We start from the raw sequence: 15543 nt of genomic DNA on the forward strand, positions 1-15543 counted from the left end.
TCGTAGCAGAATCATGAAACACCTTTTACTTTTGTTGAACTTAAAGCTCGCTTATTGCATCATGAACAACGGCTTCATGATCAAGATCTATATTCAGGTAGTATCTTTGATATTACAAATCCTGCATAGGAGGACTTAATATTAGGAAACCTGGTATTTTCAATCTTGCTCTGCTAACTAAATTGGCTTGGAGAATGTTGCAGAAACCTGATGCTCTTTAGGTGTAGGTTTTGAAGCATAAATATTTTTCTATGTGTGAATTTCTATCTAGGGAGGAAAGTGATCATGGCTCTAGGATTTGGAGTATGTACTTTTTTTGGAGATTGTGAAAAAGTACCACTGTTGAGAGTCACCTAATGGTAACAAAGTCCAAATTTTGACTGATGTTTAGGTACGAGGAAGGTACAACTCTCCCTGCAACTTTTATTTCTTTTTAATATGAAATATATAGTCATCTAATTTATAGTGATATTAGAATCCCAATTCCCTTTAATGCTTTGTTTCTTAACGATATGGTTGAACATATATGTAAGATTAGAGTGTCTATGATTAGGGAGGATCAAATAAGATGGACTGAAAAAAAATGGTATTTCTATAGTCAAATCTAATTATAATATTTTTCTTAAAGAACCTCAACAATATGGTGTCCCTGTCAATGGAAATTTCCCTTGGAAAAGATTATGAAAAGTGCAACTTCCACCTGTAATTCACCATTTCCTTTGAAAATGTTTGCACAATTATCCAGAGTTGTTAATAAAATTTCTGATAGTTTTCCTTTTTATATGATAGTGATAATGAAAGGATGCAACATCTTTTTGTAGATTATTTTGTTTCCACTATAATATGGTTTGTAATGGATAGCAGTCTAACTGGTCCTTGTAGGAACGTTTATTTCATTGATTGGGTTCAAATTTCTTCATTTCAGTCATTTTTATGATGCTAATATGCATATGAGAGAAAGATTTGTAAGTTGTAATCTATGGTATATATGGAAATTGAGATGCTCTATTGTTTTTGATAATATGAAATTCAGGCCTAATGTGTATAAATTCCATCAAACTCTTTATCTCTGAGTTTGAGAATACTTTAAAAGATATTCAGGTTACTAATTGTATGATGCAGGAAATCATACGGATCACTCCCAAGGATTATGACTTGAAAATTAATTTAGATGTTACTTTCATAAATGAACATTTACTAATTGACATTGGACTAATTTTACGTAATGCTGCGGTGAATTTCTTGGCAGAAAAAAGAGAGAATTCTGGCTTAACAAATGACGAACAAGGAGAAGCAACAACTGCACTTGAGGCTATCAAATGGACAAGTACTAAAGGAGTCAATAGTCTGTATTTGGAAGGAGATGGTAAGAATGTAGTAGCTGCACTAAATGGTTCATTAGGAAACATTCAATGGACAACAAATAGTGTAGAAACCTTTTAAAAAGTTAATGTCATGGTCCTGTTTTTATGTTGAAAGGAACGCTAATGGAATAATATGTAATGGAAAAACATGCCAGAATTAATGGTTTGAGACAGTGGAACTCAGCTCTGCCAGATTTCCTTCTAAATAGTATAAAGAAGGATTCATCATGTAATTCTGCTTTATTAGTTAAATTTTAACTTTGCTAGCAAAAAATAAATAAATTTCTAAAAATCTCACTCGGGGATAGGGCTGCACAAGACCCGCCCACCAAACCCAAACCCGTACCCGCTAAACTCGTGGGTTTTTAGTCCATACCCGCCCGTTGTGGGTGCGGCGTTCGTTATGAAAAAAAAAACCGTTGTCTGTGGGTGCGAGGTTGTTTTAAGCTACTACCGCCCATACCCGCCCAAAAAACCCGCAGATTATATACCATTAGATAAAACTAATCCTAACCGTCCATTATGAAACGCTAATACTAGTAGATAGGATAACTGATAACCCTCATTCACTTTATACATTCTTGTCTCTGTTCGGCCTCTCATCTTCTTCCTCCTCAGTTCTTCTTCTTCACCCACGAACGACAATTACCAGAAATCTTCACCAGAAATCGACAACAACAACTTCGAATCTTCACCAGAAATCGACAACAATCGAAAAATCAATAGATTCAACACTTAATCTTCATCTGTGAACTTAAGTAAAACATGTGTGTGTGTGAATGAGTATTGAATTATAAAGCGGGTTTAAACCCATACCCGCCCAACCCGCAGCGGGCGGGTAACAAAACCCTCCCGCTGTTTGTGGGTGCGGGGTTGGTTTTGAAAAAAAAAAACCGCAGTATGTGGGTGCAGAGGTTGGTTTCATCTTATACCCCCATACCCGCTCATGTGCAGCCCTACTCGGGGACGAGAAAAATAGGGATCCAACCCTCTCTAATGGGAATCAATTCCCCTATCTCTCATCCCACTACGGGCAAAAAGAAATTTATTATTTGCGTACTAGATGGTGTAACTTGTTCCTAGAGTTCAGGCACTTAAAAAGTTAAGTCTGTAAATCATACATATATAACCTACGAGAGAGAGAAATATATACAATCTCCAAATTTGTGTTCTTGTTAGTGTGTGCTTCTAATTTGGAGTGTTCTTTGTAATATTTAGAACATTACCATGTAGTTGTATTAGTCATTTAGCGCAACAATTTTACATTGGGTTAGTCGGCTTAGTCTATTTCATTGACATCGAAAATAAAGAGTCTGAAAAATTGTTCAAATTAGAAAACGTGGATAAATAGTCCATGACTAATGAAAGGGAATACCATTAGAAGCGGAGGTGATATCATTTGAACGATCCGACAATCAGAATCTATTAGTATTTGTTTATATCCTATATAAAATAGATGGTTGTTCCCTTTCTGAATCATAAAATAGTCTGGCCAAGGTTAGAAATCGCATTTTCAATATGCAAGTCTTACACATGACAATTTATCAGTTGGATCTCAATCTTACAGAGGATAGCGGCATACGGCCTTCAATAATTAAATACTTCTTCTGTCCCAAATTATTGAGCTATTTGGTTTTAAATTTTGTCTCATAAATAATTGAGCTATTTCACTAATTAAAGGGATACCTCTAAAACTACCCTTTTAACTGATTATTGTTATTATAAAAAATATGTATAATTTGATAGTCATGTTTTTATTCATTACGTAGATGTTTTAAAATGTTTTTCAACGGTATGATGAAATCTACGAAAAATCGTGGTATAATTTGAGAGATAAATCATTTCTAAATTTTACTAGTTATTATTCATAAGGGTATAATTATAAAAAGTACTTAAATATAGTTCTCTTAAGAATTGTTCAAACTACAACTAGCTCAATTAATTTGGGACGGAGCGAGTATAAGCTACAACAATTATCAAGCAACCCAAAAAGATTAACCCTAAAGGAGCAACGAAGATGAAATAAAATCTTTAACCATTACCGTAAGAAACAAAAAATACTTAATTGATGTCCAATAAAGTAAATTTATTTTTAAGGATAATAAGGAGTTGAAAATTTTGAGGTATGCAAAAGCATTTACAGAGACAGAGGAGGTGAGTCACTCGTTAACATACAAATAAGCAGATTACGTTACAAGAACAGCTAGAAAAGAACCTCGTCCTCTTCTGTTCTCCGTCTTCACAACAAGGAAACCCATTTTGGGTCCTATTCTACAATCGGTGTACACTGGCGGTTGTATACCTGAGTCTAAGAGAGAGAGAGACAGAGAGAAGGGTAAGCAACTGAGACTTGGTCCGCTACGATCTGTCTATCTATGCTTGCTGTGGCGATGTTCTCGCTCATAATGATCTCTTTCCCTTGAGCGTCTTGAAGACCTGACTGCTACAACTTCATCCTCGATAGGTGGAGGAGGAGGCTCATACCTTGATGGTCTCCTCTTGAAATGTCTATCCTCGTCACTTGAATCCTGATCAACTACCAAACTACTACTCTTTCGCGAACTAGAAATTACTGCCGATACTGATTTGCTTTCATCCCGTTGATGGTGATGATGCGATGACGATCTATGGTGGTGATGACTATGAGTAGATGAAGTTGCCGGAGGATCATAATCTTTATACCCATTGCTACTCCTGGTACTAGGGAGTTCTGAAGTAGAAGAAGAAGATGATTTCTTCTTCTTTATTGGTGGATTACTACTGTTCAATTCTGGGAAACTTATACGAGAGAAGACACTGGCCTTGTGTCTCTTGTCTGCTGCCATGGCTTCTGCAGCAGCATCCTCTTCACTTTCGAGCTGCCTCTTCCCTGATCGAGCTGGCATATTCGCCTCTCGTGGTTGCTGTAATGGTGGGGCTACTCTTTCTGTGTTACTAAGTGGTGGCTTCTCCGATCGATGATGCTGATGATTTTGCCGGCTATACTGTGATTGCTGCGGCTCCAGGCTTGAAGGATAGTTGGACGGTCTCTGATGCTGTACACGCCGACACAAGAAAATGACGCCAAATTAGCCACCACAATAAGATAAAACAAGGATGAAGCAAATCAAGCATCTAACACAGGAAGACAAACAAGCTGCTCAGGGCCATAATTATTTTTATTAAAATAAGAATAAAAAGAGAAATAAAATTGGAAAGTCAAAGCAACTTAGTTTAAGTCATCCATTTTTAATTTCTTTCTTCACTCATTATTTATCGGATTCTTTAATATACCGGGCCTACACAAATTCGTGGAGGCCCGACTCTCGTGAATGTACTTAAATGATAAAAGAATCCAAGACTAGCTATGGCCTACTTAAAAACACCAAAATGAACGAACTGCCCTAGGATTCAGTGTTGGTTTTCCAAAACGATTTTCGACCGCACCGACCGCGCATACCATGCCACCATGCCCTGCCATCATACAGGACAAATTCTAGGTACATTATCACTACAACTGAGATGAATCCAGTCTGTATGCAAAACCAAAACGTATTCTTTTCCTTCGCAAATTGTGCCTTTCACTGCAGTTAAGTGCAGAATAATAGGGCCCAAGAATCACGAAAACCAATCTAGGCATGTTTGCAGTCTCCAGTAACACAAACTACTTTTCCTGCTACTTCAATTGTAATCTCCAGAGCTCACATAAACCATGGCAAATCCAGCAAATGGCCACTGCCGTTGCTAAGACCAGCCTGCCTCCCGTTGATTAATTTTCTTGGGCTCCAGACTCTTTTTAACGGGAGTTTTAGAATCATTATTCCTTCCCATAATATCCAAATTTTTAACACAGGAGCTGCTCCAAGAAAGGCTTTCCCCCAAACTGTTTATAGTCTGCATGTCATTACCAGATCTACTATATGTATGCAGTATAATAAATAATTAACAAGGATAAAACTAAAAATTAAATCTTGAAAACTCAAATCTGATTTTAAGACGCCATGAGAAGATGGGTAGGTAATGACTCCAGCAACAAAACGCATTTTCTTTTTCCAAAACTGAAAAGAAAAGTCACGTTTTCTTGCCACGTGCACTATAACCACGGATGATAGCCGCCGGCAGATGAATAAAAAGGGGAGAAGGCTTGGTCCATGGAAAGCACATACAGATTTTGTTTTCAATGAAGATATATCACCACTGTTGCTCATCTCACTGCCGCTTTCCCTATCATTAAAATACTCCCTGCAACACAGGCACAGAAAGAATTTCAGATCCATCGATACCAGAGAAGAAAAACCCCTCAAACTGAACTATCGAGAGGTATCCCACATTATCAATATCAAAGTCACAGAGCACTCCATAATTTCAGCTTAAAGACTGTTTCTAGTCTAAAAGACATTTACTTCATGCAACGCCTTGAACATTCTGCCAATAACGATAAAAGTACATACCTTTCACTCCGTCGCTCCATTTCACGCTTTCTCCTCAGGTCAGCTTTTCTGGCCTCAAATTCCTCTCTGCTCATAATAGGGGGTGCTTGGCTTGAGCCCAAAGCAATCTCTGCAAGATCCCTGATAATACGACGTTCTACATCAAGTTAGGCTGGCACAGGATTAAAGCCACTTAATGATGCAAACTTGACAGCAGATTAGAACAACTAAAATATTTGTATGAGCAAGAGTTGACCTACAAAACCAATACCTCTGGGGTGGAACTACTGGCATCATGTAACCTTGCCCTCCAAAGGGGTCTTGAGGAATCATTCCCCCGAATGGAACATCAAAGGGGCCCGGATTATAACCCATGTATGGTATGTTTCCCATGTTGCCCATATTTCCCATGTATGGAGCACCCATATATCCTTCCATCCCAAGCGGCATACCACCCCAATATGGGTTACAAGCTGCTGGAGGAAAAGGCATCATATGATTTTCGTATCCTAGATCTTGAGGTGTTCTCCACTGCATGTCTGCACCTACAATATACACCAGAGGAAGCATTAAACGCTGCATAGGACGACTAAAGAAAAAGGTGCATTGTGCAGAAAATTACATGATCTAGGAAATAACTTTACAAACAAAGCAAAGACATTTGCTTAAAATTTTGCATGGCCCAGTCATGTCCTATGCCAAGTAGTAGAAGGATGAGATGAAGTGTAAAGACTAACCATTAATGGGTAAAACAGCCTTCTTCTTTTTCTTTTTCTTCACTGAAAAACGAAAGGAAACATCAGAAGCAGATGCTGCTCTGTTAGAGGGTGTCATATGAAATGTACCATCTAAGACAATGAGCAACGACGAACATCAAGAAAGAAAAGAAGTCAGAATGTTTACCTGGCTCAGCAAAAGGCAACTTCTGTTGCACTTCTTCTTCCGCTGGTGGAGCATTACCCTGTAAAGCAGGTTCCTTCACACTCACAGACGTAGCTTCCGATACTGCTTTTGTAGCTTTCCCTTTCTCAGATGACTGTTGAGGAATAGCTGGTTCATGCTTTACATTGACTGCAGTCACCTCTTTTTGAGTTTCTACCTTACACTGTAGCGGCAGTTGTTCCCCCTTGGACGCTGCAGAAGCAGTAGGCGATGGAACTTTGAATGGGGCAGAACGGGCGGACTCCATATCTTAAAGAGGAGAAACAACAGAGTTCATTGGTGTACATATAATAGGAAAATTAAAGTTCAACATATAAAGATTGATTGTTTTGGGATGCATACCATGAATTTGCAAAATGCTGCCACCGTTTTCAGCACTAACGTTATCTGATTCCAAAATGCGGTTTATAGTATCCCTGAGGGTTTTATTTGGCAGAAGGTCATCTGCAAGTACATTTGTAGCCCCACAAATGCATACTAATTTTGAGATTATGTGGTCCCTGATACCTGAATACAGTTTTATGTATTAAAAGCACATAAGATGGAAACAGATGCATACCATTAATTTCGAATAGGAGTATCAGCACTCTTGGAAATTAAAGTATTTGACTTGCTCTATAAATGATTCAACTGAGTTGATGTTAAACTTCATTCATAAATAGAAGAAGAAAAAACAGAAGCAGGTAAAAAATTACATTTGTCACAGAAACTCTTGAAACAGCACTTGCTGGTCAGCACAGCATCCTTCATTACTTCTTTGCATAACGGGCAGCGGAGTTCAGGCGGAAGATCACTGACTGAACGAGTAGTAGAAGGTAACCCTTCGATTTCTTTCTCAAAAGCAGCCCTAAATCAAATCAAAAGGTTTGGAGTGAATCTCATATTATGTACATGACAATAATAGCATGAACGATGGGACACAAATATTGAACAGATCTACTTACTCATTCGGCTTCAATACAGCAACTGCACCACTTGGCAAGGCATAAGAACCATCAGGGGTAGCCATTAACATCGACTTTGGAATGCCAGTTGGAGGTTTCACCCTTTTGATATCATAATTAGGATCACCATTTGTAGGACAATGCTGAATAAAGTGACCTGTAAAACAGACAAAACCATCAACCTCAGTGCTTATTATGACATCAAAAACAAACACAGAAGGAGAAGTACCCACGAAATACTTACCAGGCGTCTTGCATCTGTGACAAGTGTAACCTGGTGGAGGTGTCTTGCGCTCCAAACCACCACCAGCAACACCTCGGCCTTTAAAATAGATGTACTTGAAAGTTTCAGAATACATTATATGATAAAAATAACAAGTACGCAAATTCAACCAGAAAGACTTAAGGGACGACAGAACATCACTCTCCCATGTGGTCAGGAACCAAAGAAGAAATGCCCTGCATGAGAATTTATCATGCAGGAAAATTGCCGGGAGTTGTAAAAACTTCCTAATTAACATTGATCAGTAATTGAAACCAAAGTAAGAAAATTACCAAAACCTCTACCAGGGCCCATCATTCTTCCACCCACACCTCTTCCATAACCTCTACCAGCCCCAAAACCCTCCTGTGTTTGCCTGCAAGTCCAATTCAAAGAAACAACCTCACCATAAGATGTTCATGCATACTAATCCTAGATAGTTATAACAGAAGCAACAGGAAAGAAGATCCTTTATACCGTTGCCAGTCCAATGCAGTTGTATCCATTAAAGCTTTAATCTTGCTGTCTTCATCAGCTCTACTAGGAGGAAGGGCGTCCATCACAGGATTGCCGGATTGAACTGGGAGCACTTCAGGAATCGCATAAAGATCGTTTCCAAATTCATCCCACTCATTTTCCTCAGGCTGGAATTGAAATGATTTGATTACACCACTTATATTGATACATATATAACCAACAGTTGAAGACGTTTTTATCTGCTCATAGCTACAGTAAAATTACCATTCTAACAGAAGAATCAGCCATGCTAAAGTTATTTTTGGCTGGCTGAGCTTCCTCTACTTTATCCTCTACAGATTTCTTCCTGCAGCACACAAAACAGCGGATTATCTCAACCAAAATCCTGCTTCGCGGGGCATTTTAAAATATGAGAAAGACACTCATGCTTGATTCTATCTCAAAACTCTATGCAGAAAATACAATATCAGTCCCATATTAACCTAAATAATAGATAACGAATTATCAAGAATTAAAGGTATGAATTAGTACTCTTCTGGTTCAGTAACAATGGTCATGCGAGGCCGTCCAGGAACTCGCCGAACTAAAACGGATGTGTTTTTTGGTATCAACGTTGCTTCATCCTGGTACTCTGAGATTCCAAATCAAATAAAATAAGCTCCATAAAAACTTCATATTGATTAAATCAAGCTGTCAGAGTAAAAAATCAAATCAAATTTTTTTCTCCGACCTAAAAACTAATTGATACAAAACTAAACGTGATACTCAAATCTTAAATCAGAAGTATAATTGATAAAAATCAATCAATCAATGACTCGGTCTTCCTAACATTCTCGGGCAATTACTTCATAAAGCAATGCTTTAGAGATAATAGCAAAGGAGCTAGTGAAACCCTAGAACTCATGCTTTTGAGTTAAATTAACGAGACAACCAGAATCAAAGAAATCTATTACAAAAATAAAAACCAACCTTCGTTAGTTTGAGCATTAGCAACCATGAGGTCAAAATCAGTACCCCTGCCCAAATGTTTTGATTCGAATATTTTTTCTTTCAAATTCGCAACCGATATAAAATGACCATCAATTGGTATGGAATCAAAATCTTTAGCACTCTTGAACTTATAATACACAGCCATATTTTTTTTCACTTTTCTGCACTAGATTTATCAGAAAATTAAAAAGAACAGAAATTTATATTTTCAAAGGCCAATCAATGAAAATAAAAGGCCTATAATATAACTATAATTTAAAAGAGTACAAGTGATTTTATCTCCTTTGTAATAACCCTAAGAAAACGCAGATCCTATCTTCTCAAGATTCAAACTTTTATGAAAAAAAGAAGTTTCCTCAGAAATAAATTTGTCAGTTCAAAGATAAGATGATTTCTCCACCGCAGCAACCAATCTTCCTCCCATATACGCAGTCTTCAACAGATCGAGTGAAATCCCCAAATAATTAGAGAAATTTCATTCATTCTCCAAAACCCCTCAAAATCGAGTGAAATCCTTAAATAAAATCTTCAGCTTTTGCTTCAAAAACCAAAACTCATCCTTCCTCTTCAACAATTGATCAAAATATATCTCTTATCCATGCAGCCTCTGTACTTTAGGAATCAAAAAAAACCTCTGAATCGAATCTCTTGTAGCTTAGAATAGATTAGATAGGATTGAGATATCAAAATCTATGGAGAAACCACATAAACCAATAAGATTCCAGAGAGTACTGAAACCGAATTGATCGAGATTTATGTAGAAACCCTAGAAAGAGTGTGACGAAGTATTTACTGGATAAAGCTAGCTAGGGTTAGGCTTTTTTTCTTGTATCAGAAACGTTTCGCATGACATGGAGAGAAGTGAAGCCCTAAGTTAACGAGGTTATTGTGGCTTTACTAAAACTGGACGTAAATCTTCTCCTTTTATAACTCGAAAAATTTGATTCTTTCTTTCTTAACAACCGTGGCTAACCCCATGCAATTGGTTCACTTTTTGTCCCAGAATGGTTATGTTGTGTGGGAACCACACAAAGGCTATGTCATCTCAACACAACCTCCCGCAAGTGCTAACTGGAATGCGATCATCTACAAACGATGCTCATTGGATCCTCACCTCATCCACAATTTTAGTGGGATGGGGCAAACTTCACGTTCACCGGATCAAAATCAACATAGACAGTGCGGTTAGAGGCCATATGTGACTTGCAGTAGCGGGTATTATATGCAAAAACAACGAAGCTATCACAATCTTAACAATTGTACAACATTTGGGGATGATCATCATCCTCACTGCCGAAATTTGGGTCATGTTTATCGTGTCAGGAACGGCTGCAGATCGAAAATAGCCAAAGGTGCAATTTGAAACAGATTCGGAAAGTCTTCTGAGATTTCTAACCTCAACAACCGAACCACCTTGGTACTTAATCAATATGATAGCGGAAATCAAACTTAGAACGGCTCAAATTATACACTACACTACCAAGCGCAATTACAGGGAGGGAAATCAAGCAGTATACGAGCTGGAAAACAAAGCAGCGGATGATAACGTAATAAGAAATATATCGACAACATTTTGGGATCATACAACACCACCTTGTATTAGTCTTATTGTAATGGAAGACTCTATCGGTACAACGTACTCCCTGTGATTTCGTCCTAACTTTAATAAATTATCATACTTAAAAAATATATATAAATAAATAATAGATTTCTACTCCAGTTCAGAATCTAACCCCTTAAAAGTCTAGATAATATTAGTTATTAGCTAGCACGTACATAGGGATGGATCACTCGGTTTCTATTAGCGGAAATAGGTCTTATGTAAAGTTGGAGCTTTAGTGAGGATAGTTGATAAAGTTTGATTGGTGCTAATACCATGGGTTATTATGTTTAAAACTTATTACAGTTTTTCTATATTTTATACCTGATTGTATCAGGTTAGCATCACCTACAGTGGGTGAGAAATACACCTCAGGTCGACGATGTACATTTAATCATCTTTGAATAAATGGGTGTGGTTTCATTTGTTGTTGTTTGCTCTTACAAGTTTCTTCTCGAGATTGAACGAAAATGGGTTGTTATACATAGTTGCTTTGGATATACAAAGAATGCCAGAAAATTAGAGCCATCTTCTAAATTAAGATTTCAGAAGGTGATTTCTGCTTTTATGAAACATCGAAGAAAGAAACATTCTTGGTTCTCCATGTATTCTAAAGAACGTAGTAAAAAAAACAAATGACAAAAACCACAGTTATTGAATATGCATCTTCTAAGTGACAGTAGGTCAAACATGAAAATAACTTTATCGGGAGATGTCAAGAATCATATCAACTGTGACCTTAGCCAACCATCAGTAATACTCGTAGTTACTTTTATTTTGTGGATACTATGTCATTGTGTTTGATTTCTCTTGATTAGTTATGTATAATATAAATTGTGTATGTATTGCAGAAAATACAATTAACCATTCTCTTTTCCGTAGGTAAGGTGATATTATCCAAGCTACCAAGGTTTTAATCGACCTTGACATAACGGGGGACACATAAATGTGGATGATCAAGCAACAGATTCAACGAAATTTTTTATTCTGATAGTTTTACTATGTTTAGGGATACAACTAACACCAATTTTTACAATATCCTGAGAGTTACACTACCGTATCATATAACACTCCCTTCAAATATAGGAAATGACATGCACACATAATTTCCTCAAATTTGAATGAAATCTTGGAGGGATTTACTAGATGAGATCTTTTAACGATGTGCCTGTAAACTCTATGAAATGCGATAAAATCAATAATCTTGTTCCAGCAACTTTCTAATTGTCATGATGGATACAAAACCTTGAGTTTAGGAACTTCCATTTCAATATGTTACAACTAAAAGTTTTGAAATAATGAAATGATAATATTTTTGCTGACATTAATCACCATAGAATCCCGATTCGTAAACCCAAAGAGTAAATTTCTCTCTCAATCATATATTGTGGGTTTAAGGTTGGTTTTAATTTCAATGAATTTTTTTAATTGGCAAATTCTGATTTTGTTATTTGTAGTGAAGTTATTTATGATGAAGCAGGGGTTGCTCAAGCTAGAGAATTGCTTTGCGGTGTCAATATGTATGGTTAAAATCAGTTTTATGTATGGATTTGGGTTTCAATTGTGTGTTTATTTTTGTGTTGTAGTGTTGTACCTTTTGTTTTGTTGTAAGTATCACATGAATGTAGTAGTCTTCTTATCCTGTTCATTAAACTAACTTATTTGAACTTTGAGATTTCACTGAATAAGCAACCTGTCATCCTTTGTTTTCCGTTTAGAAAGGATCATACGATATGTTACCTTTGATGTATTGTATATTGTTGATGTTTCTTTTTTTTTTGGATTCTTTTTCTTTTGAATGGATGAAAAATGTCGGATGGGAAGGTAAATATTTAAAAGAAACCTAAGTTTCGTGTTTCTAATTATATTGTGATCTATGAAGTTTTTGCATAGATTTTATTGCTTAGTCTCCTAAAAAATAGTATACATGTTATGCAGTGAATATTAGAGTCGGCATAGAGTCCTCAAAATACAAAGTGTATTTTGTAGTGTCCTTGCATCACCACTTGTACGGGATGATCATGCTCCATAAACATCATACTATATGTGGTTAAGGAGTTATTTATAGTTGTAAACCACCAAATAATAAATAGTTGAAGGAGAAAACCCAAAGAAAAATATTAGTGAGACAACCTTAAGGAAATTATTATGTTATAATTATGACGGTGAATGGTTTGGCATGTTGTAATTCTGATGGTGTTTGTAGAGAAAATTGTTTGGGACTTTATATACTTAATTTTTAAAATAGTATTGCTTTACACACCCACATATTTTCATTGTAAAACACAAATCTAGTTTTTATAATTGCTAAACTGAACTTGATTGTTGAGTGTGGGTAGCGCAGACCGGTGGAATTGAGTCTATACTTTAGTGAGACTAACCTTGGACATTAACTTGGTTAATGTGTCAAAGGAATTGGAAAAACAAATTATGATGTGTGTTGGATCCGAAACCAACCATCTTTCGTTTTGAAACCTTTCAGTTGAACTGTCGCACTATGGTTTATAGTTGGTTCTAGAACCAACGAAACAAGAAAAAAAAACATGATGAATTGATATATTTGTCATGTTTAGATAGTTTTCTTTCTGCTACACTAAAGGCTAAACTTTTCACACGTTTTTATAATCCAAAATCGAGTATTTTATAAACATTAATTAATGGTCTTATTTCCACTTAAGATATGTTACATCTTGGTAAGGCATAATCATAACTTAGATAAGTTAGTCGCAATTAATGTTAACTTTTATATTTAGTAATGTGCTATGATAATATTGTCTACAAATTAACTTGGAAAGTTAACGTTTAAACATTAAATGATGGTAACTATATTTAGCAAAAGAATTAATTGAAAGTAATTATATATGGCGCCAAATCCAGTAGAGATCTTAAACATTAATTGTGTTTAGATTTAGGATTCTATTATGGTAAAATTATCTTTTTAATTAATATGAGGTGTTATATATGGTAATATATTCCTAGGATATTTATCCAAGTGTTAAGTAGGATAAAAATAAAATTAAGTCGATGTGTATATTAGGAAATTATCTAGATTTAAATCTAAGCAGAGCAAGGCTTGGTTGATATACACGTCATTCCTTACACAATTGTATAATAGCTGCGAGAAGGTCATTCTCCACATCTTCTAATCGTGAAGCTCAATAGTGGGACTTTGAAGACTTCTCCTGTAGATTGAGAAGCAAAGGCATCTCTATCATAGTATAGATAATATCGATAGAAGAAGAGCTTGTATCTAGGTGGTATCAACAAGGTTAATGAGAAACTATATTGATAGAAACTCTATATATGTTTCTTCGTATACAACTCTAAAAAGTTTTTAGAATATGATATAGGAATACGACAAATATAGTAAACTTAAAGATATAATAAAACTTGAAGATGTAATAATTAAGAAGATTTACACGACGTATTGACTGTTAAGAGCTTCTCCAATGGTTGATGTGCTTATTTCATATATATCAACATTATCTTGACTTTTTCTTGGTAAAAATTTCTTTATATAGATATAAATTCCTAAATATTGGGAACTAAAAAAAATTCATCTCCAACCCAAATTAATCTTAATCTTTTAATTACGAAGTGTCATTTAATAATTGGTTAACAAGTTCTATTTTTATTTTATAAATTATTTCACTAACATAAAAATGACTAGGATAGGAAGACATTGTCAAGCTAGACATTCACCTTGACAATGTCTTCCCAAAATTAAGCCACGTCATCCCACATTCATTTAAGAAGTTAGGGTTGGAGAATGGTTTTAGAGAAAATTGATGTGTATCCTATATGGATTCAGATATTTATACTCACACACATGCCATTGGAGAAGCTCTAAGTTTAGGGATATTAAGTTATTGTGATCTTAACTAAGTTTTACTAAAAAGAATTTTCCTTGTTGTATAGTTTAATCAAAAGGAAATCTAGTCGTGTGTTCGAAGTCGGGTAACAATAGTCTTTTTGAAGAACCGAAGAGCAACTTCTGAGCCAGTAAAGGATGTTCATAAGTAGATTCACAGCGTGAACTCTGTTAGAGCATAGCTCGGTTGAACCCACAAAGCGTTGGTATGTCAAGTTTGGTTGTCATATATTAGTGAATCAAAACTCATGTTAAGAGTCGTTTGATTATGTACTAGAGTCAACTTCATATAGGTTAGCTTGAAAGTATTAGGATATGAGACATTACAAGTATTGCGAAGACTTGAAGATGTGAAGAAGCAAGGAGCTACAACGACAACATCATCCTTCCACTTGAGGTTAGTGATATTTGACTTGAACTGTTTCATTGCCTAACGTATCTTTCAAGTCGTGCATATTGAAAACAAAACTGCGAAACATGATTGAACTCTAGATAAACATGGTATTAAGGAATACAATACGAGGTTTATCGTTTAACCATTAAACTTTGTAGATAAGACATCGACATAATCGTTTAAATGCTATTGTGATTATGTATTGGTATGAGGTGAGGATTTCATCCTAGGGAACAATGTTTTACATGTGTTCTAAGGAAGTAAATTCATGAACTTGGTTTGTGAATCGA

At 35.9% G+C, this 15543-nt stretch overlaps 1 protein-coding gene across 1 annotated transcript; it reads right to left on the minus strand.

The window, feature by feature from the left end:
- Nucleotides 1-3408: 3408 nt before the first annotated feature.
- Nucleotides 3409-10292, minus strand: LOC113350078 (E3 ubiquitin ligase PARAQUAT TOLERANCE 3-like). The gene is made up of 15 exons (XM_026594152.1): nt 9368-10292; nt 8930-9029; nt 8663-8744; nt 8399-8565; nt 8215-8297; nt 7904-7981; nt 7660-7816; nt 7411-7562; nt 7058-7222; nt 6677-6964; nt 6511-6552; nt 6045-6318; nt 5795-5914; nt 5510-5585; nt 3409-4399 (listed from the first exon to the last, which is right to left on the minus strand). The coding sequence occupies exons 1-15, from the start codon at nt 9531-9533 to the stop codon at nt 3734-3736; spliced, it is 2616 nt and encodes an 871-aa protein (XP_026449937.1). The 5' UTR covers nt 9534-10292; the 3' UTR covers nt 3409-3733.
- Between the last annotated feature and the right edge of the window lie 5251 nt (nt 10293-15543).

Source organism: Papaver somniferum, chromosome 2, assembly GCF_003573695.1.
Source record: "Papaver somniferum cultivar HN1 chromosome 2, ASM357369v1, whole genome shotgun sequence".
NCBI lineage: Eukaryota > Viridiplantae > Streptophyta > Magnoliopsida > Ranunculales > Papaveraceae > Papaver > Papaver somniferum.